General features: G+C 44.5%; 1 protein-coding gene across 7 annotated transcripts in view; it reads left to right on the top strand.

Moving 5' to 3' along the window:
- Positions 1–23953, top strand: part of LOC116949346 (ERC protein 2-like) — a 176894-nt gene that overhangs the window by 129317 nt on the left and 23624 nt on the right. For 4 of the 7 annotated variants that reach the window (XM_076072069.1, XM_076072068.1, XM_076072070.1 and 1 more), the window contains one exon: positions 15604–15843. In XM_076072069.1, coding sequence (XP_075928184.1) covers positions 15604–15843 — 240 coding nt within the window. Of the gene's footprint in view, positions 1–1621; positions 2820–15603; positions 15844–23953 lie in introns of those variants that run through there. The other 3 variants (XM_076072073.1, XM_076072076.1, XM_076072074.1) reach the window with 2 other exon arrangements.

Here is a 23953-nt window from a genome sequence, read left to right as displayed (position 1 = left end):
TCAGTAACGTGTAACGGTGTCCAGTTGGTTTAACATTGTTCCGACGTGATTTTGTGATCTATATCACGTCCATGCAAGCGCACTGACAAGCACCACTTTGCTAAGTACGTGTGCATATGTCTCGGTACATATGTATTGGTCAATAAAAAACAACTATTGCTGTGTGGAAAGAAATTAATTGATGTTTCGCCAAACATAAATACATGGTGTCTATAATCATCCATTATTAAATCATAATTAGGCAGCATTTTGACCTTGGTCAATGAAATATGCACGCACCCACACTCATCCACATTTGCAAATATTAAGATGTTATTGCGTGACTATTTTATCGATATGTACCTCCGCAAGTTCAAGTGTATTTTTGTTTAACCATATGTAGAACTCAAGAGACCAGGATAGTTTAATTTGCAAGAGTGGTCTGGGGCATTGGTGGAGGGGGGGGGGCGTTTAATTCCAATTGAGTAATTTGCGGTGTAATTTTACAACGTGCCAAATTTGGACCTTGACGCCAGCACACGATGACCTGCTCTTGTGAATTACGTCACTCGGGTCTTTAACGTCCGATGTGAAGCAGACAGCACGTATTATTGTAGTAACACCCGACACAATTGTCTGCAACAGTAGGAATCTTTATTTCTTCTAGCACGAGACACAGTCTTAAAGGATTCCCTTCGCTCCACGTATCCCGAACTATCTTGCTTCCTCTTTATATATCCCTCAAGCCCCTTTCCCGAAGGTTCCTTGGCCTGCTTTCCCTCCAGCCAATCACCTTCCACTTTCCATAACGGATTCCAACCATTCACCCTGTCAATCATCCTCCGTTCACGCTCTTTGCATTCGTATTTCTCCTCCAATCCCTTCAATTTCCTGCCTCTAACCAATCCCTTTTTGAAGCCCGTTAAGTACCAATCAGAGGGGGCATGTTTTACTCCCTGACTGTCCATGTTATACACGCCGCATCCATAACACCGAGTGAGTATTTCTGGTTGTGATCGAATCACTGCATTATTATTATTATGGCTATTAATCTTTGCAGTAATAACCAGGCTGCTGGATTCGAATCCTGGGTGGCGGCTGGATTCGAAACCATGAACCTCTGCGGCGAAGTAGGGCTATATATACCGCTGGACTGCGTCATTGCCGAGCTTTCCCACCGCAGTGCTGGCGACGCGGCTCGTGGCAACACACACGAGGTGTTGGCCAACATTTCTGCTGCCGCCGTTGCTTCTCTCGTTCCTTTGGGCGTGCAAGGAAGAGAGACGGGCCATCGCTCAACATGCCCCCGATTGTATGTTTTCCCTTGTAAGGCGGTGTCCGTCACAGTTATGTTGACATAAACATTTCAACCACTCGGTTCTAGCTGCCATCTAATTATAATAATTTACTAATGGATGATGCCTTTCTTTATGGACACCCTGTACAGTATACACACACACACACACATGGTCTTGGTAAATTAGATCGAAAACATCAATCCCTTTCTTTTCACCAACAGTGATTTTTTTTCTCCCAGTTGTGGGTTCGCGTGTAAATATTGTTTATTGACCGATGTCTGTTTCCTCCTAACTCTGTGGTCTTGTCGTTTGTATTTCCATGCTGCTTTCTCGGACGCCTTTAGGATGACGAGGAGGGCATTTGGGCATAGCTGCTAACACAAGGAGCCAAAGTGCCCATTTTTGTGTTCAGAGGGGTGAGAAATCGGACTTTGTTGGTCATATTCATGTCGTGTCGTGTCCATGTCACTTCTGGTGGCGGTGCTGGTGACGGTGGCGGTGGTGGTAATGATAAAACACCGTGTTTCCTGCAGTGAAGGGCTGCCAAACGGGGTGGAGGTGTGGTTATTCTCAAGTACTTTGACGTGCACTGCACCGGGCAGCGGGTGGTCGAGTTAATGGTGCGGGGGGGATTTCGGCCAACGACTCCACATCGGCCCGGGCTGTTCCTGCAGGAAACACTGATTGCTGCATGTCGGTGTGGGGTCCTGTTCTATGTGTCACTTTTCCTACTCTGTCTCTCTTTTGCCCCCCCCCCCCCCAGCCATTGTGACCGTGTTGTCCGTCACGCTTCTTTCACGTTGCTCGTGTACTTATTGCGACGTTGGCCTCCCAAGGCCCCCCCCCCCTCCCACCCACCGCCCGTGCTCACGAACACTCTCTACTTGCTCGTCATGCTTGGAGGAGGACGTCACACTTTCCTACGTGTCACGGGACACAGTGAGGAAAGTGTGGCCTTCGTTTAAGAGAGGATACTAGGCATTGGTGTGTAGTCTGATTTCCCACTGAGTCCCATGCTGGCAAAACCATTGTGTTGTCTGTATGGTCCCATGAACCCACCTGCTCTGCATTTTGACGTTCTCCACTACAAATCAAAATCATTATTCTTTTAAACATGCCTGTATGCGGTCTTGCGGAGCTATGCTATGTTGAGATTTAAAAAAAAAACAATTCAGATATGTGTGCTTTATATTCATGTTGTGCGTTGGATGGAGCTTCATTTTTTCTAAGTTTACATTAGTCACTGTCAATAACAGAATGGAATGTGCAATAAATAAAGGAATGATAATACTATCGTGGATGGAAGAAAGAAAAAGAAAAGCCTCATCTTGTTGCAACTTATGAAAGAAATGCCAAAGCTTTAAACAATGTCCCGTGAAGTTTTAAGTCGGCCACAATTCCAGGAGGGGAAGGCGTGCGTGGGCCCATAAACGGTACGAGTTAAGAGATGATGGGCAGCCCACAAGTGCCGCTTACCTGCAAATGCAGCGTCCACCGTGGGACTTAAAGTTTTTAAAATAAACATTGACGTTGTAAAATGAAGCCATATGAAGGCCTGTTTCTTGTCAGCGTGCCTGACTGTGGGGGTAATGCCTTCACCTTGGGCTTGTCGCTCCGTCAGAGCCAGGGGTTACTTGTCTAGAAAAAAAAACGCTCGTCATTTTTACCGAGACACAACATAACGTGAAGAGAGTGGTTGCGAGACAGGAAAAAAAGCCCTCTAAATTTGTATTGCTCGTGTTTTGAAATAATTCATTTCCTGACTCACTTTTAATTACTGAAAAACATCGCTGATGTCAGCTACCATTTTTGAATAGGCACTTAATTGATGTTGTGCGCTTTCGACACAGGATGTTGGAAATGCCACAAAAATTAGGACGCTATGTGTTGTGTATAAGATGAGACTTCATCTCCATTGACCCAATGCTATTTCTCTTTTTTTCGTTCTTTCTTTCTTGTAAACAGAAGTACATGGCCAATGCCGTGAAGGGCATTCAGTAAACACACGTGGGAATAAAAAAAGAAAGCACGTCCCTCTGGGCTTGATGGCCTTTCTTATCTGATCATAGCTATTGTCGCTACATTACTGGAATCGGAAATTCTGGTTAAGTTTAGTTTTCACCATTTTAATAAATTCTCATAATGGGTTTTGCACATTCCAGTTAAGGGATATATTGGCGCTGGGCCAACTGCAAACTTAGATTTGTGGTTCTCAGCTTTGGGCCCCTAACCTCCATACCCTTTGAAGCATTGGGGCAGTACCCAATCAGTGCTGGTATAATGAGTGTGGCACATTTACAAAGGGTTTTCATTCATTTCAGTAAAATAAAGTTATTTCCTGGGTGTACTCGGGGACATAATGGAACTCTGTATGGAGCAAAGTTCACGATTGAGTGAAATCCACATCGAAGGGGATCCGGTCATTGGCGATGGATTTAAAAGAAAAGGTGTTGAATGAAAAACAGTCTCACCCATTGTGATATCTGGTAACGATCTTAAAATTCGCCAAAACGAGGATGATATGCCGACTTATTTTATTTCAAAGCATAACACGAGTTACGCAACAATATAAGACCCTCGTGTAAAGTGGGACCGCATCTGTAATTATTAGGAAAATCAGGAAAGTGCGTCAGGTCGATGCAATGCATTTTTTGTTATCAAATCGAAGGAAGCATTTCGTACCTGGCGATGCGCCGTGAAGACCACATGACGTGATACGAGTGGATTCGGTCTCATTTTACAACGGCCCTCTGCCTTTTCAAAGGACCAGCGTGTGCCGATTGCAAGAATGGGTGTGTCGAGCCACCCGGTATGCTTGACCATTTCCAATGTGATGCCAGAAGGATTAGAGCGTTTGCTGCGGCGAGGATTAGGATTGGGTTCCCCCTGCTATTTTAGTGTCGCGGCGCTTGTTAAACCTCGGCAACAGAAAAATCGCCGAGGTCTGCTGGCACCGTGGAAGGTGGCTTCTCAAACCGGGGGGAGACCCGCGTGTGCGACCGGCCACGTCACGTGCTAAAACGACATCGCCCATCTCACGGCGCAGGGTATCGGTGCGAAAGAGCAACACTGCGTAGGGAAACGGTCCGGGAAAAATAAAATTAACGAGTCGTGATGTTTTTATGGCGGGGCAATCTTAGCGGTGATGGACGGTCTTTGGAAGAGCCAGCGGTATGCATCGAGATGCACATTTGCCCAACGTGTGCCAAGGAATGCATTGTCTAGACGGGCCCATAAGGTTTTCAAGTCAGTGATTAAGCAAAGGGGGGTGGTTTTTATGTATTTCTTTTGGAAATTGTCGCACCGTAAAACAAAAAGAAATGAAATCCCAGTACTTTGTGTTGGAGTAAAAAAAAAGCTCCAATAGCAATATAAATTAAACCATAGCAATGGATGTCTTTTGTGAATGTTGCCCGAATGTAGGACTTTACCCTTGTTCAAAACAACAGAATTGCTTAACTTATTTTTTAAATAAATGTTCAAGTAATTACTTTGTCAATATAATTTTTCCTCCAATATTATGCTTGCTGCTTGGGTTCACAATATAACCTACAATTTTTTTTTTTACATTATTTGAAGGAGAAATATGACCATTACGGCAAAACCGTAGTGTCTTCTATTACATGAATGGCTTCACTCTCCAATCAAGGACTTTCTATTTTCCATGGTGCGTATGGGGGTTCTATATACACCTCATACATATGCAACATTTGTAAAATAACATTTTTCATAATGATGTGCAAAAATAAGATAAAAATCCATGCCAAGCTGCAGTCTTATCTGTATGCCCTCATAACGTACATAATGGTATATGTTACACAGATTTTAGGATTCGGTGCAAGTGAATCGATCGTAGCAAATCAATACGGTGTAGAAATACGGCCACGGTGGATCAACACATTGTGCGACATGCCCAGCGAACCCGAGTTTGATTGGCGGCCATGGCTAATATTAGTGGCGAGTGATATTTAACATGCTCTGCCCCCCACCCCACCCTTGCCCTTCACCAACACAAAACCACACTGACCAGTCTGGTGAAGCATGGCCAAAACAACCTCAATGACTGACACGGCACGGGAGGCCCTCATCCAGCAGTGGCTTGATAAAGAGCTGAAATGTACTATTATATTTATTACTAAGTGATAAATGTGACTCCGCGCTTCCAATAACTCATTCTCAAACCATTTTTACACTCAATATATACTTCAAATATTGTGTGCGCACATATATATCTTGAAAGTATCATGTCCTTGGTTTTTTTTTCTCTCTATTAAAAAACACATTAACGGATCACTTTCTCGCGTAACATTTTAAAGTACTCGTTTTTTTCATCCTATTTCAAAGCTGCTTTGTGGCATGCGTAAATGTAAACACTGTCTCTTAGTTCTTGTGTTAACTGATGCATATGTGTGCTTTGTTGCTCTAGTTTTATAGTCAAAATTTTTCTGCGTGCAGGTATAAAAGCAGTACAAACACAAATATTTTTCCACCTATCGGCGTAAAACGTAAAGCAGCTTTTGGCATCCATCAGGAAAATTGTGTCCAATGAACACAAACATGTATTTCCTCTCGTTTCTATCACATCTTAAATAAACCTGCTAATGACTTTGTAAACCGTAGACCTTTCAGTTATTTTGGCGATAATTACATCAGAAGTTTTTCATTGAGTCATTTTGCGACAATCCAAATCAAATCGCCACATTTTTTTTGACAGTTATCTGCTTGGGTATAAATTGTGGACGTTTTTTTTTCAAGATAACTCAATGATTAACGCAAGTCTGAGTTCTGAATACCAAAAGCCCAATCTGACTTTCTGTGCTGTATCTGCACCAAACACAGGAGTTGGAAAGCAAAGTAGTAACATATCTCACGAGCCATCTGCGCTGCCAAAGCTGCCCTTTAGGAATGTATGGGATTGAAATGTGGTCTTAAATTTCATGTGTTTTTGACCAGTTGTCACAATATCGGCATTTTAATCGCTCCGTGTTCGCAGGACTGATCGCTTAAGAGCACACGGGTGTAAAAAGGCTTTTGCGGAGTGTAACAGTCTTTGCTTTTCACTGCTCTTTGATTGATCGGTCAACTTGTTGTCCTAAGTTTTTATCGTACTTACATATTCCTTTGAAGTTGAACATTGTAAGTCACACGCCAAAGTGCAGAATTTAAATATAAGTGTGCGTGCTTATTGAATATGCTGTTTTTTAATCCTTGAGATCAACGCTCCGATGACTTTGTTTCAGTGCAATATGTGAACTCTGGCTCGGGCGTATGACAGAGGAGAGAGAGCCCATTTTAGGCCGAGTTTGCGGGTGGCTCTTGGCAAATCATTTCACATCAAAGCTCCCACTTGAAAGGTTATGGAAATGGCAGAGCCTCTGGGAGGTTATTAATTGAGAGAAAAGAAGATTGCCAAAGGCCATTCAAGGGGCTCTTGGCTCGAGAGAGGCTCAGTGCGACAATTGTGAGGTCACCCTGCATTGGAGTAATTGAGACGGGAAAGCCTGCAGGGCCACACACGCCCGCTCTGCTCTGTTCGCGAGTCCCCATCCCCATTCATCGCCAGGATAGACTCAAAAGGGCAGTGCCTCACGTGCGCTTAACGCTCACCATGGGCGCAGAGAGGGGAGGGGGGTGGTAAGCGAACGCAGAACCTCGCAGCGTTTAAAACAATGCGGATGAAGTCAACCTTAGGAGAAGACCTAAATATTTCACATGTGGCATTTCAGAGCCGGGTGTACGAAACACATGCACAAGTTCACCCTCTCACCCCTCTCAACCCTGTCGCTCCCCCTGCTCCTTCCGCCCCCACCTCCCCCAGCCCTACCGCACCTTTTCCCCACCACCATCACCAACACCCTCCTCACTTTTCCTGCTCAAATACGAGTCCATCAAAGCTACATAAGCCGTAGGCAGTGACCCGTTGGTTGAGCAGCTCGGCCAAACCTCTGGTTCTCATGTCTGAACATAATAGTCGGACATTACAAGCGACGTGTTCTGGCCTCAATTAACATCTTGTGGTCGTTACGCCAGAAAGAAAGTCCAATAAATAAATGGTGTGTGTGTACTTTTTTTTTTACTTCTTAGCAGGCCAATTAAATTTTGCAATTGTAAAGCGTACAACTGTTTTTGAGCTGGTACTAGAGAGCCCCTTGTAACAAAACAAAAAATCCCGTTTAACACAAAAACGCCTACATATGTTCCCAGCTGCACTGCATTCCAGACATGGCAATTACATGCGAGAAGCACCTCCGGAAAACCAGTTCCACTCTTAGCTCACGACAGCGTTTTCTCTCGCAGAACGCTTAACGCAATTTAGGCTTACGCAACATTTTTTTACGTTGCTATTTTATCGTCATAATGAATGTACGGTTGATTTTGCAAATCCACTGGCGGATTAAGGCCTCTCCTCCATGCGAATGTCAGCCATGGAGTTTGTTTTATTTGATTGTACTTCACCATGCTGGTCAGTGTGGGATTAGTCAGAAAATGCTTTCTCCTCAGGACCAGTTCACATTTCACTTGCTGTTGATTATTAGCAATGGCCCAGAGTCAAAGCTGTCAGGTTCATCATGCGTAGGGCTAACCACTGCGGCACCACTCCACACCTAAACTATATACACACACTCACGCGTTAATTTACTACAAATTATCAAGTTGCTACTTAAACTTTCACTTTAAAATGGCCGGTTAAACAAATAATAACAGATTTGTCTTTTATTGTCACTGCAAGGAAAGAAAAGTCTCGACATTTTTCCTGACGGGCTTCCTTCATGAAAGTGGTATTTAACACCTTTATCATCATTATTATGATGATATAACCCATGGTAGAATTTACCACAATGCAGTTGTAGCAGCCTGCTATAACATTCTGGTGCAATAACGTCAGTAACAGAAACAAAATGCGCTTGTTCTGTGCCATCAGCGAATTTGCGCGAGTCACGTTTTTCCGTTGTGCAGCGTGCGGTGCGTGACTAAGAAATCGTAGCTGACTTACCTAATGCCAGGCCTTGATTGTTGCGATACCAACTCTGAAGCTGATTTTTTTTTCATCCAAACCATACGCTGAAGCTTGTTTCATAAATCACTTGCATGGCTTTTTCCGTAAGAAGAAAAAAATGAGCGTGTTTATTTTGGAGTCCTTTTCAACCCGAAAAGGCCTGTTCATTTGTTCCCATCGCCGTGTTGCTCTCGCATCGCTATCATTGTAAATTGTTGCCATACCCGCGCGGAACCCCCCCCCCCCCCCCCCCCGGAATGATTCAAGTTGTTACGATGGAGTCGCGCTACTGCAAAGGGGGGCCTGTCGGTGCCGCTGGTTTGCAGGATTCGCCGCGATACGAAAATTTGTCGTACGACACGGGGGTCCACGATGATCGTTCCGTTGTGCAAAATATCGTCTTCATATCGCTTCAGTGTCTTTACTTCTCGACAAATTTGAGTGAAAAAGCAAACACGATAACCGAAAATACCTATACTGCCCATTAAACAGACTCGTTTTCACGCCTCGCGAGTCAAAGTAACAAAGTAAGCCTGGACTGTCGTGTTTAGTTCGATATTTTTTTTATGGAACTGGCAGCATTATAAGTATTATAGATTGTAAAGTTGCAATTGTTTATAAAACTTATAAAAGACTCATGCCACATGATCTATAGTATAGTAGATCTATATTTTAAAAACTAAAAAAAACTTTTCTTGGAAATATAGCTTCACATAAAAACAATAAAAAATACAAAATATGATTCCAAAATATTTTGAAACTGGTGTGGGGGGCATTTTTATGTATATTATGTTGTGAAAATGTATATCAATCATATCGTGAAACATCTCTGAATTATGAAAAAGATTAACTGGCGATGTGGCTATGGTTAGGATTGCATTTCACCCCTGAACCCATAGATTATCCCTTAACCAAACACCAGCGTTCCTTTTAGAGATTCTTAGCAGACCAAGAGGCTTGTTCTGCAGAAGTTACAAATGTGTTATCTAATCGCCTGAGGCACATCGCGGTGATTGGTATCGCTGCTTCGTGGTGTTATGTTTGTGAGATGTGGGAATCTATATTTGGAGCATCCAGCTCATTATGGATGTGCCTAATAACTCGGTAAGCCTGAAGTCTCATTGCCTTACTGCTTCTTTTAAATGTATTAATCCGTAAAAAATATTATCATTGCAGTTGAGCTAATGGCAGCAGTCCTTTAATTATTTCTTGCGCATATCTGCTTATTTATTTACGAGCCCAATCCTCCGGTTTAAACATTTCATCGGAGCTCGCTTGTGAGTCTTTAGATGTTGCTTACTGCCAAGAAAGGTGCCGTGTCACGGGGTGTACGTGCAGAGGGAGATGCCACGCTTTTCCTGATTGCCACAGTAATTGGCACAGTAATTGGCACAACCCTGGGTGCGTACGCACTCATTTGGTCAAAGTGACTTTGATAGCACAGATCCCTTCCAGTTTCTGACTCCAGTTAAAATAGTTACCTGGGGGTGGGAGATTATACAAAAAAAAATCCATGTTTAGGTGACTGTACAGCTAAACGTAAGTGTTACGTGACTTCATAGTTCCTGCATGCGCGGTACGGCGGATGTGCGTGGAAATTTAAATTCCCTTGAGGTATTGTGCAATGCGGAATGTGTTCGGACAGATATATTTGACAGGTAAAACAGGCCCGGGTATTCTAAGATGTCTGAGATGAGGCCTGAACAGAAACCAATGAAAAGATGTGCGTGGCGGGCGCCGCGCAGTGAAATTAAAAACAGGAGGCCTCGTATGAGACACTCTTGTCTGATAACTCGATACAGACAGGCTGGAAGGAAATTAATTCACTTGAACAAACAATAGCTCCAGATAAAACCGCATCTGTTATTCCCTCGACGCTGCCTTGCGCTGAGACAGGTTTACGGTGCCTCTGGTGCTTTTGCTACCTCCGGTGTAAATACATGTGTTTGCTGTTAGTTTGGGAGGGGGGGGAATGGCAAAAATAAAAGATAAAGGTGAATGCCAAATTCATAAACAAGTCCTAATTGATGGAACTGACTGTTGGTACAAAATAATTGCTACGTTCAACACATAACAGCTGAAATTGGGCATTGTACAATCAGATATTAAAAACGGGAAGAAAAAAAAGGTTGAAATGCCAAAAATTCTTGCTTTGAAGTTGTTGTTATATTAATATTTTTAATAAACACTGTGCACACGCAGTTTCCCAGCGACTGCTGTAATTTTTCGTAATGAGTTTGATGGCATCTCCGGTTTTCTGATCTCAAAGCTGGAATGAAGGTGACGCAGAATATGAAGCATATTTAACGTGCATTTAAAATTCAATCAACATTTATAAATACACTCGCACTGTGTATACAATTTATTATATATATTAAAAAAATATCACGTTTAGCGGGTAAGCCGTATCTTAACTTGCAGGCACTAGCGAGTTAACGGAGGAAGTTGACCGTTAGAGAATTGTCTTTTTTTATAGTTGTGAAACATAGGGACGCTCTGCGATGTTGCGTTAACGCACACGCGTCACAGTTGTCAACAAACTGAGCCCAAATTGGATATACGACTTGAAAGGGCAAGGCTGCGTGAATGTCCCAATGCTCGTTCACTTAGAACGCTCCTTTCATCGTTAATATCTTAAATGTGTGCTGCACCTGTGTAAAAGTAAAAAAAACTAACCAAACCACCAGCCAACAAAGTGTCTCTCTGTAAAAGCCGTTTGGTACACTTCAAGGATGCGGCGATATCTCACGCTCTTCGATTGTAGGTCCAACTTGGGCCCGTGATATTGTTGACAACTGTGATGTAATCGCACGTCAAAGTAGAACCCACGTCGCCTTGCATCTCGCCGCCACTCCCATTCGCACAGTTGGTTACGTACGATGCGAAATAAATTCAACAAACATACATTCCATGTATGTATGATTCAGAGCATAGCCTTCAAAGTATATATATGCAGAGGTTCGTTCTGAGTTTCCACGTAAAATGTTTTAGTCCATCCATTATCATGCAGCAGCATTTGTTTAAGCAAGCCAACACTTTACCCGTTTTGGCCTTCTGGTTCTCATCAGCAGTCAGTTCTGTTAAATAAATGCTGCTTTGTTACCATTCGCAAGAGCACACCATTTAAACTGGGCCCTGTTCAATGCAAACAGTATAATGTGAGGCCTCACGATTTTCACGTGTTTCTATAAGATGTATGTAGACTCGAATTAAGACTCCTAAGTAATATTTGTCATACTATATTTGTTTTAAGTTTTGCTGGCTGGCATGCCGGTCAGACAATTGCGCCGTGGTAACGTTACCCCGCAGATGTGCGCGGTGAGCCGGGTTCGTGCGTCAAGCTGACGTCGCCCCAGCCAGCCCTCCACCCTGGCCATGTATCTCGTGTAAATACGCGGGCAGTGATAGTATAATTTTATTACATTTTAATCGGTGTTGATTACATAATATGTTTATTATATGGATTGGAACCAAGGTCCTTGATAAAGAAAATGTAACAAAAGCAGAGATGTGCACGAAGAAGCATGTAGAAGAGCGTAGGCCTGGATTTACACTGACAGACAGGAACACATGCATCAAACAACAAAGTCAAGTTGCAGAAAAAATATATGGAACAAAGCACTTATTATCGTTGTGCAACTGGCCGCCTAAATATTACGATTTGTAACATTTAAAATGGAAGTATCACTTCAAAGCAGAGGCATTCATTTTAACCTGATGAGGAACGATTACAGTCCAGTTGAAGAAGGTGAAAGAAGATGATGAATGTTAGTATTTAATAACTCAGGTGGCCGGGTACATAGTGTGCTGTGCGCTAAGCACTGCGCCACTGCTTAACAACAGTTGGTGGTAGACACTTTTACTGTCCACATTCCACCGTGCTGATTTTCTCTTGAAGCAGTGTCATTGCGGAAGGATATTTTAAGTTTGTCAAGAGGGCATTCCAAACTCAGAAGCTTATTTATGCTATGTTTATTATTTCCGTGAAATTTGTACGAGTGTACGAGTACTAAAAAATGCTCATTCTGCTTAGCCATATACTTCAGGACACCTGTAAACAAAAAATGTAATCTCACGCAAGTTTTCCGACTGGGATTGTTAAAGGATGCTTTTAAGTCTCGTCTTAAAACACGTCTCATTAAGTCAGTTTATTCTATTTAGCTTCTCTGTCTCTCTTGGCCTTTCCTTATCCTTATTCTAACAAAGTTCCTTGAGAGATAAATGGAAGGTGCCTTGGAAATAAATGTGAATTATTATTAAGGAGCAGCCAGGGCAATGACTTGTTCATGCCACTGCTGATGGAAGGCCTCCACGTGAGAGAGTTCTATAGGGCTCCTATAGAGGATAATTTAGGCCTACTCTTCAATGCTGCCTTGAAAGAGGTAGGCAAACTCGCACTTTACTCTACCGTACGCGACCTGCCGATCAACTACCTTGAAACATTTTAAACGAACAAACTAAATAATAAAAATAAAATATACTTTGGTCAATTTGTTTAAACAACATTGAACATTCAAGCCCCATCTCTCACCATTCATTATCAGCCTCGCCTGTAGGTGTTTGTTTTCTGTTGTTTTTGTATCTGTGCTCACGCCAATGGAGCCAGGGTCACGCTGCACTAAGGTCGCACAGCACAACATTCCTATTCGCACCTTCTCTGTCACGTCCACCCACCGTGTCCGAGTTCGCACCAGAACCCAAGTCTCGTAAACAGCGAACAGTCGCCAAATAAAACTCCACCTTCAGGCCCATTCACCTTTACATCTGTTGGATCACACTAAGGGACTTTGAAAATGTTTTCTTGCTTATATTCCACCCTGGTTGCAACAAAAAAAAACCCAAGTAGAATAACAGAAAGTGGTTAAGCATTTCCATCTCTGAACCGTGGGCGCACTGGAGCCAAAACAATGTTCTTGCAATAAAGTTTGTGGGAATATGAAAACATTTTCCATATTTGTATGAAAGCTGCCCATCAGATAGCGTCTTGGACAGTAGCAAGCGGCAGATTCCGAAGCCTGATGTTGGCGTGCTTTCCTGGCTGGCGCGAACTTCATATGGCATGTTTTTCCAAAATGATGTTTGCAGGCCGGAGAAATCCACAAGCTGCGTTGGCCCTTGCGGTCTCGGCACTAACACAATGCATCGTTTGTTACATCCGTGTCCCTGAACTCAATTAAAGTCGTTTCCTAAATAAAGAAAGCGAGCAAGACTTTTTGGTGCAGTGTTTGAGAAAGGTCGTTATCGTGAGAACGGACGTGTAGGCTCTCCACTCCGCTGCGGTGGTCATGTCTGGAAAGAAGGCTCGTGTAAACAAGTCGGTCTTTGGCGCAATGGAGACATATGTTCGTGTGTACCAAAGGGCCACATCGAACTGAAAGCTCGAGTGTAAATCAGAATTGTCGCCTCCGATGTATTTAATGCAACGACAAGGTGGAATGCGTTTGCGTAGGATATCTTCTCGGCGGGATGGGACACGGCAACAATATCCTGCTGGTTTAATGAGACCAGCACGGAGATCGTAGCGTGATTAGATTTAATTGGCCAATCCCTCGCACTTAACTGAAGCCCGTGTCTGCGATGAAGTTTGATGTCTCAATAAAAGTCCAGCGCTTACTGAGCTCCAGACCCCTACCTGAAGAATAATGAAGCTTTTGTTGACCTATAATCAATGTCGTAACTCTTCCTTTGGCGGGAACGTTGCATTTGTGCTCTTGCACGAGACCTCCTGTCGATGGGCTCTTAAATTCCAGCAAGCTGCTTGCAAAACTGCGAATTTAGACTTAAGGATAAAAAAAAATGCTGCATTCAGATTTTGGATTATGCAGAGATTTTACATTAACCCCTTGATGATTCCCGTTTTCCTTTGAAATGAGACAATGCCACAGAAATTCCCAAATTCGCGAAGACCTGGTGTCATTATAAAAAGGCAATGGAAATGTAAAATATCAAGAACTGCTTTGATATCGTAGAAAAAAATGCTGAACACATTTACTTTTATTCTGGAATTTTCTGCAACTAAAACCTAGTTTATTTTACCTTTGTATATTATTCAGGATAGGTTTATCAATTAATCTTCGAATGGAAATCTTTTCACATTATGCTATCAGAAATTTCAGTTTTTCCGACCAACTGCATAATCAATTCTGTTTGTGACTAAAGGTCGCAGTTTTCCCTCTGCCCTGACAAGCGGTAATTGCCACAAACGTTTTATTTCCATACGTACAAATGTTTAATTTAAGCTTATTCTGTTTAACCAGGTGTAAATTCAAGAGACCAAGATGAGTCCCATTTGCAAGAGTGACCTGGGACATTAGTCTACCAGTTGGGAGCAATGATGATTCCTATTTATATTCCCGAAAAGAGTAAATTTCAGGTTATTAGTAATTTTGACAATTTTGACCATGACGCTGTTTTACTCTTTCGAATTACGCCAGTGGATCTTTACCGTCCACTGGGGGCAGACGGCGCGTAGTATTATTATCATCGTTGTCACAAGCGCACGAATAATCGGGGCGGCCACTGGTTTGAACCGTGAACCTCCGCAGCAAATGGTGAACGTGCTTCCACTGGACCGCATCACCGCAAATGTATTATGAGCCATTTGTTAAGGACCTTGTCAAATATTTTTAGCATGAGGAAAATGTATACTTTTTTTTTCATGTGCACCCATACAATGTTATCCCCACATACGTTCGATACAATGTGGATTAGACACAGGGTATGAATGCAACTTTATCTCAAGACACTGTATAGGCACGGTGGGCATATTCATTTTAGCGAGAGAGTTGGTCGGTCATCGGCAGAGGAGAAGAGGAAAGTTGAGCCTGGACTTGGGTAGGGAGTCAAAAGCACGAGGAGTATTTGAGGGAATGGAGTTTCAGACCGGGGGTAGCAGAGGTGAATGAGCGACTTCCCACTGAGTGAACGTTGTCTGGCGGCTTCCAATAGGAATCCCGGTGGTTGGAGCGCTGAGTGGTGCGCCGAGGAGAGTGAGATGAGAGAGAGGTAGGAGAGTGTGAAGGGGAGTACAGTGAGGTTAGGGGGAAAAAGGTCGGACTGCGGTTAGGAGAGTAGAATACGTATAGGGGGGGGAGAGGTAGGAGAGTGTGCGAAGGGGAGTAACGTGAGATTAGAGTGGAGAGAGACGTGGGCAGGGCCAAGTTTGTGGAGGATCTTGAAGATGGTGAGTGCCGTCTTCAAATTGACCTGGGTCTTGCATGCGGGTTGAGAGCCCTGCAACTGGCAACATGAACCAAAGTCACTGCTGCGCCCCCCCCCCCCTTCCCGCCTCCTCTCCTCGCTCTGTTCACTCTCTCTGTGTGTGTCCAGATGATTGAGTCACTGCTGGAGGTACGCACCAACCGGGGCCGGCTGATGCTCTACATCGAGCACCTCACCGAGCTGTGCCGTGAGCGTGACGGCGCCATCCTCGAGGGCTTTCCAGCGCTGCCGGGCGTGGGCAGCACAGGCGACGGGGGCAATGGGGAAACGAGGGCTCAAGAGGGCGAGGAGGAAGACGGAGACGGGGTCGTCACGGAGGAGAGGCTGCGGGCGCTTTCTCCTGACGAGGTAACGCTCCGAGCGGTGCGCACGTGCAGGGTTGCCGTCTCGAAGCAAAACTTTTTTTTTTTTTTACCAGGTAAGGCCCACTGAGCTATATAAGGTCTTAATCAGAAGCGACCTGGCAACACATGATAGCTCAACGATGCGGCTCATCACGTGCAAATTAATAGCAGCCATATAACCTAAATGCATGTTTCTAAATTAGTTTGAGCAGCTCTGAGGTGCACAAAATAACCGAGGCGTGTTCTACGTGGGAAGATGCAAAACATATCTCGAAGCACCAGAGGAGGAGAGAGATGCATTCTAAATCCATTGTCTTGAGTGGGGTATTTTTTGCGCGCAAAACTCGAGCTTGCATGTCCCGCGAAGACTTTCCCGTTTCCTGGCGCAGCGAGCTTTTACTGCAGATCTGTGAATGAGAGATTCGTAGCTCATCGGATTCCTCGTGTCTGAACGAAGATTCTGAGCTAAAAAAAAAGAGGACGATCCTGGGAAAATCAGAACAGGTGGCTAACCAACTGCAGTCGTTTGGGGAGTCTCTGCTGACGGGGGCTGTCCGTGGGCGTCGTTTCATTTGCCTTTGTACTGCGACGTTCCTTTGGCTTTCATTCGGGTTAATGTTTATCCTTGAGTAAGGGTCTCTGGTTAGCGTCGTCGCAATAAACGCTAAAAAAAAACCACCCACGCAGTGACATTAATAGGGCAAGGAGTATATTCCTTACCGTATCGGAAGATTAGACACAAGTGTTGTGATCTATTGGCCGCCGCCCGCACACGCTCGTATTATAACCAGAGTGCCCACAAAGTCTCAAAAAGCACTATGATTGCAGTAAAATAAACAATCGCATCCCGGTTAGGATTTGTTTAAAGACCGCAGGCACATACAGTGAGCCGAGGCCAAACATTTACTCGTGCCTGGGTAAAGCTGAACCCCCCCCCCTCCCCGTGTTGAATGTGGGCTCTGAAGTGGCCTTTTCTACAAGGGGCCTTTTCCTCCTCCCTTGCCCTAGCCTAGCCCCAAACAGGTGCGGCGACGAGGCGGCATTCCTGTGACGCGAGAGCGGCGGGGGGGGGGAGACTTATCACAGGGGACGCGTGCAGGCCGTTCACTCAGTCGCTAATTAATGAGGCAGCATTCCATGTGGAAAACGGCACCCGGGAAGTGGGGGGGGGGGAACGCGCTTTGCGTGCGGTGGCAACGGAGGCGCATGGTGCGCGTTATGTCACAATTGTGTTGGCGGAGTGGGCGCGTGTGCGCGTTCTGTTTGTGCGCGCGTGCGTTTGGGTGTTTGTGTGTGCGCGCGCCTCGTCCGGCGGCGGCGGCGGCGCGGTGCCAGAAGTTACTTATTGTTAAATCGCACACCATGGGGCGAAGGTAATGCCATGCGGGCTGATCTGCAGATACTAATTTGTGGCGTGTGGGTGGGTCACCTGTCAATTGCGGTTTGATATCTGATGCAGATAAAGGCCAGCCGGAGATAGACGGCACGGATAATGGCACACACAGAGCCTGGGAACTCGCCCGTTCCTAACTGCCTCGTACAGACGTCGCATTTATTTTTTGGGGGCTTTGCGCTCGTAAATTGGTGTAATTACATAATTGTGAAGAATTTAATGAAGCACTCACCATCCTGTGGAAGGACAGGGCTTTCCCCTCGTAATTGTTTCAGATAAACTGCTGGACCCATTGTGATGAATCGCTTTCGGCAAGGTTTATTGCACGTGTTAGGGTGAACAGTGGTCTGCACTATAAAGCACGGCAGGTTGTCCGCATTATAACCCACTTCTCTCCAATGCTCCAAATACAGTGCAGATATATTAATTATACCCATTATATTGCCTGCAAACAGATGCTACTGAAGTTGCAGAGTTCCAATACTGCAATCTCGGAACGCAGTTTCTTGGGGGCTTTACAAAGTTATTTCAATGCATTTCCAAGTTTAGACAACACATTTATTTAAAACAAACCTGCAAAATAGTGGCAAATCTGGGTAGAATGACAAATTCTTTTTTTTTTAAGGCTTAACAGTTCTCCCAGCCCGGTCCCCAAGTTAACACGTTCCACGGGTACACGCTAAGTGGGCCCTCTGCCTCTCGTCAATTTTTCTCCTTCCACTCGGGAATTTATTATGTAATGTCAACAAAGCGCGCGGGCCAGTTAACGCCGCGCGAAGGTTGGGAACGTTAAACAGCAGGACGCTTGCGAGGGATGCCTGCGCAGATGTCGTCGGGTAGCCATGGATGGCCGGCACAGCGGCCGATTAAAAGGACTTCGCAATTAGCCTCCGCACTGGCGACGTGGCTGAAGGGTCTTTGGGTTTACACGCAGTCTCTTAACGGTGCAGACAATACCAGCCAGCCAAGATAAATTGTTTACAGCTGGGGATTGTGTAATCCCGGCTCAGGGAGGGCTAGCGCACGTGCGTGTGTGTGTGTGCGCGCGCGTGCTTGCAGTGTTGTGGCTGGTCACTCAGCTCTCACAATGCACAGAGCGGCTCTTGATCTTTTGAATACAACTCGCAACAATTAATCACTGGGGCTTATCACGTTCTCGGAAGGGATTGAATTGTTGTAAATTGCCTTCAGTGCCACCGCTTCTCCTCCCCCTCCTACACTCACCGCTGGTTCCCCTCTCTTCCTCACTTCACACTGTCGCGATTGGTTTTTTAATAAACCTGGGGCTTGTCAGAAAAAAAGTATGACTTCATTTGCAGATTGATATTTTTTGTTTATTTTACTGACAAGGTGATACATTTGACGACATAAAAATATATATATCTATTTTCAAGCTCTTTGTGTGCATAGGTGTATTGTGGTTTGTGTATGTCAAATTATTTCTCACATTAATATGTTTGGCCTCTCTTCCCAATTACGCCTACATTTAATCCAATTAGTTTTTGATGCTATCTGAAATGGAGGTGGGGTGACAGTGGTGGCTGTGGTGGTTGTGGCAGAGTGGTTACTGCATTATGCTATAAACCTAGTTGTCTGGAGTGTGGATGACGGTTATAGTGAAGTATGGTCAGACAACTCCAGTGGCTGACACTTCATGGAGAGGGCTTCATCCAGCAATGGGTTCGTTATTAGTTGTGAATTAGCATGGTTGGCTACGTACGTTGCGAAATAAATTCAACATACATATATTCATTCTTTTTTAAATAATTATTTTGACCAAAACAAGAGAAAAATATATGTTGTAAGGCTGTGGCATGATTATATTTGTTCATGAGAGGTCAGAATGTGCAATGGACATATGCCTGTGTTTGTCTGCAACATCCACTAGTGACCTTGGAAACCACTGGGTTCTCACAACAGAAATCGACGAGAACACGGTATCAGTGATATGATCGTAACTGGGTTCACAGCTCACAACACAGCCCTGCCTTATGGGTATTTGAGATTTCGACCATTGCTTTAATTTGATAATTGTATCCATTTTATATCTGGCCAGTTTATGGGAAGGTTGAATCACTGATTTGGCTGAGGAGGAATTGAGAAGCTTTTTTTTTACTTTACTGTAAAGCCATCTTTGCCTCTGAACAGTTACCACTTCAGTACAAGGTGCTAGTTCAGCTGATGTTGGAATACTTGGGTCACGTCTAAGGTAGAGTTCTGAGTTCCTACCAGACATTGATTAATATAATTCAATTGAATGCAGTTCCATTTTTTGTCGATCCTGTGCTCACTGATTCAATCCAGCCATTCTTTTATATTGCTACTACCATGGTTTTTGTTCTTACGTGAACATCATGCGTTGGCAACCTCGATTATCTCAAGGACTTTTTTGAACCACATCTGGCTGTTTCCTCTTGTCCGCTCTGTTTTAAAATTTGCCATGTTGCAAGATGCAAAATTTCTACTTCTCATTTGACTTGGGAATTTTTGCTCATGATCCCTTTTTCCAAGTTCTTCTACCCTTTCTCATGTAAAATAACTTCTTGAATGCTGCAATGTCGATATTGCTCCAAGTCCCCTGCTTTGGAACGCCATCCCATTGTCTTTCATCCGAAGTTTCTGTGAATGGAAAAATAATGTAAAGGGGCAGCTCTGCATGTTGCTTGATCACACCACTGCTGGCAGAAGGAGCTCTAGAGAGCCCCTCTCGAGGCTATTTTGGCCTAATCTTCCACACTGGTCACCTCCGATTAGCACGGTTGGCTACCCACAGCGAGAAAAAATAAATTCACTATACATACAGACATGTTAGAAAAGGCAGGAGTACTCACACTTTACCCCATCACACGCAACCTGCCGATCGACTTAACTGTGGTGCATTTATTTGCACTGCTGGAAGATTGAACCTACAGCCCCTTGATTGCAATTCCAGTGCGCTAACCATTACATCACGGCAACATCCCTAGTCCCTTATAACCTTGTTCAATTCCAGAAACGTGGTAGTCATCATATTGCTGTACTATCAATAGCGCTCGCAGTTCCTGGCCGCTTTGCGTTGTAGACTTCTGGGCCTGTGCTCAGCAACTTCGATGTAAAAAAAAATCTTAACAAAGCCCCCTCAAGGCTGCAGTTTAGCAGCTGCGGGGAAGAAACACGCTCGCCTGGTAGGTGCGCGGACAGACGTGCGGAGTTCAAGGCAGGTTCCGCAAGTGTCACGGGCAATTTCAGACAACGCCTGCCCACAAACCCAACACGGGCGGCTGAAGATATCACTCCCCCTCCCACCCCCCACTCCCTGTCGAAGTGCAAAGCTTTGCCGCATCCCCCATGGAGCCCGGATCTCACCCTCTCAGATTTCCACCTCGCTCTCCCCGATGAAGGAGGCACGGCCGAGACAGGACCGCTGCCCGAGTGACAATGCAGTGAAGGATGGTGGCTGTGCATGGCGTGCAGCGGCCCAAATAATTCCACACGGGAGGCGTCCACACCCTCTGTCTCGCTTTGGGGAAGGAGGGGTGCCTCTTTAGTGGGGCCGGGAGGCTACGTGGGAAAGGTGCTGACTGCTCTGTCTGTCTATCTCCGATGTAATTGATGCTCACGCGCTTAGTTCGCGCGTGCATTTGGACGTTAATTTATGGCGCTCTCAAAGTGCTCATGTGTTCCCGTGCTGGAATTAGTAATTTGGTGGTGATGGTGTCTGTTGGCGGACCAATTCCACATTACCATATCAGGAAGAAGTCATGGGATCATAATAAATATTCTAAATACAAACAGGAAAATTAGACGTTTAAACTCACTGGCTTTTGTCCTGTTTTTTTATATAGATAATGAAAATGTGGGAGGTGGAGTGGTGGCGTAGTGGTATCTGCACCGGTTCTGTGACACCCTTTATCAAGCAGTAGATTGACAGGGAGCTGTATATTATGTATGAAGATTTAGTAATTATATTGAAGCCAAAAAAAAACCTCCCCATTTAGTCTCAAAGAAAGACATACATCACACGTTCTTGTACAGAATACCCACACGCGTGGTTACGTACGCCCACATGCAAACACATGCCCGTTTACGATCCGGCGCCACGGTGGCGAGATGTTATCTCCCTCGCCTGGTATGCAAGAGGTCGTGGGTTCGATCCCGACCCTGGCGCCTGTGTATTTGGAGATTTCATGTTCTACTTGTGGTCGCGTGGATTTTCCTCCGAGTCCTCCGGTTTTTCCCTCCACATTTAGAAACGTGCGTTTTAGATTATTTGGCTGCTATAAATTTCCATAGAATAAGCCACTTCGTTGAGCTCTATCATTTGTGGCCAGGTTGCTTCTGAAAAATATCTCAGTGGGCCTTACCTGGTAAAAGATAATAATTTGTTTAGTTTATAGTTTAGTATAGATTAGCACCACATTTGTATGTGGATATAGAGCAGGGTGGTGAATGGGAAGGGCGCCGGTAGGTTCTTGTGCTCGGACACGTGGAATGCAGGCCAATTCTCACCTGCCTCTAGACCATGTAAACTCAACGGGGTGGTGGGGGGGGAGGCCGGACATGCGGGTTCCCTGACCTGACACACGCTATCGGCGCACATCCTAAGTGGTGCGCGACAACTGTATATAACAACCGCCGCACATCAATAGGGCAAGGTGGGGATCAAGTGCAGGTTGCCTGGTTCAAGCCCTGTCAATAGGCCTCGCCCATTAATGGTGATGTGCACGTTTGAGCGACCGTGCACCCACGCGCGTATGTGCCTAAACATAAAAAAAAATCTCCTGCGTTCAGTGAGCGCAACTCTGAAGATATCATATGCCCCATTCAAACTTTTAATAAGGCAGTTGCCTCAGTGGTTAGCACTATTTTCCTAAATGTATTTTTGACAGTTTAATTGACATTTGACATTGCTCGTTTATATGTATAGTGCTTTTCCATGTAGTTTTCAACCTGCTCTGAGTTTAGAGTGGTTGTGAATAAGCTCTTTAGCTTATAAAAGGACTTTTCCATGGACAATTTGAGCTGAACTTGCACAAGTGGTTCTTATTATGAAAATGTACAACAATTTTCCATTATTAAAATATTTGAAGCACTTTCTCAGCCATTTCATTACTTAAAAAAATACATTTCCTGCAGGCAATGTGGAATGGTAATATTAAATAAATGTTTATAGCATTATGTCCTGCAACAATTACATTGTTGTCCAGCCAGCAATGTGTGTTCATAATATAGTGTATCTATTGCACACAAAGGCAGACAAATATCCCCCATATCCTCCCATATTACAGACTTTTGGGGCATGTGCTGTTAGCGAGTACCTATTAAGGCTGGCGCAGCACACTTCAGGGTGGGGTCGCCAGCACCACGCACGGCCGCTTTTATCTCCAAATCTTTGGAAATGAACACACAACACCGAGTGTTCATTTAAGGTTAATTTACCAGCGAAACGTCGTGCTCAAACTGTAAATGTGGATTCACTCTTCAACACACCGGTGGGCTAAAGTAGTGAATGATTTGTCTTTTGTCAACGTGACACTTTTTTTTTGCTGATTGGCCGTGTCGGGTGGTGGAGGGTTACGACACATTTATAAATAAACGCGATCTAACCCAAAAACCTTTATTATGAATAATATTGGTCGCGAAAGCCTACGTGTTAAACTGAAGGTTAAATGGACCTCGAAGAGGCCCCAGGACCGGTTCAGATATATTTGTCAACAGTGTTGGCTATGAGTGGGAATCGAATTCAGGCCGCCGGGTTAGTAGCGCAGTTCGCTAACTGCTGCGCTACCACTCCCCCATTGTGTTGCTCAAACAACGAGTAAGATTTATCTCTCACTCTGAAAGGAGGCCACAACATTTGGAGAGGCTGCTTAACGCGCACACATCCGAGGGTTTGTTTCTTCCAAACGTTTGGCCATTTACCTTCGCTAAAGCTGAACATGTGTTGGAAGTTTAGTAAAAAAAAACACGGAGCACTTGTGGATTCCAGCACGATTTCCTGCAATGCCGTTTCACCTTTCTCAGGTTTCAGGGGTAAAGCATCTGATACACAAGGCAGGTTGTGATCAGTGGTTGTTGGCAGCTCCGAAGAGCCACCAAGGCTTTACATTCCCACCGGAGTTATGCTTCAAAAGTAACGGCACGTAATGTGTGTTCGTGTGTGAGAGATTTTTTTTTGTTGTTTTGTTTTTGTTCCGCAAAACAAAAGAAATGTCTCCAAACTACATCACACAAATTCCACGGCCAAAACGTGAGAATTACGCTTGCAAAAACTGCACACAGCCCGCTGAAGCTGGAGAACACTCGAAGGCAATCAAGAACAGCATGCGGTGTTGGCAACTAGCGCCAAAATTCTATTGAGCTTTTTTTTATTTCCCCCCCGCATCTTAAGTCATCAGCCAAAATCAACCCAAGTGCAGAGTTTATTGCTAAAAATTGCCACAAGACTTAGTTAAGACATAAAACCAATCCTTTCATCGCACACACGCGATCATTTTGAAATGCTTTGATTTTAATATATTGCATTGGGCTCAGCTCAATACTTGTCAAATCCTGTTTTGGGATTCCAACTTTGAGGCACGATGTTATTTTGGCAGGCCTGGCTTCTGAGCCCACTAGAAAGGGAGAGAAAGATAACTTGTTTTTTAAAATTAAAACGAAGGAGCCGAAACAAACGGGCAGGCATCAAGCCTCAGAACGCGCAGGCAGGGTGCAGAAGGCGGCGGGCGAGATGTGGCGCTCC

This window comes from Petromyzon marinus, chromosome 36 (genome assembly GCF_048934315.1).
Source record: "Petromyzon marinus isolate PM22_M1 ecotype Great Lakes invasive population chromosome 36, UKy_Petmar_22M1.pri1.0, whole genome shotgun sequence".
In the NCBI taxonomy this organism is placed as follows: Eukaryota; Metazoa; Chordata; class Hyperoartia; order Petromyzontiformes; family Petromyzontidae; genus Petromyzon; species Petromyzon marinus.
Note: the sequence above shows the minus strand (reverse complement) of the source record. Positions and strands in the feature narration are given on the sequence as shown.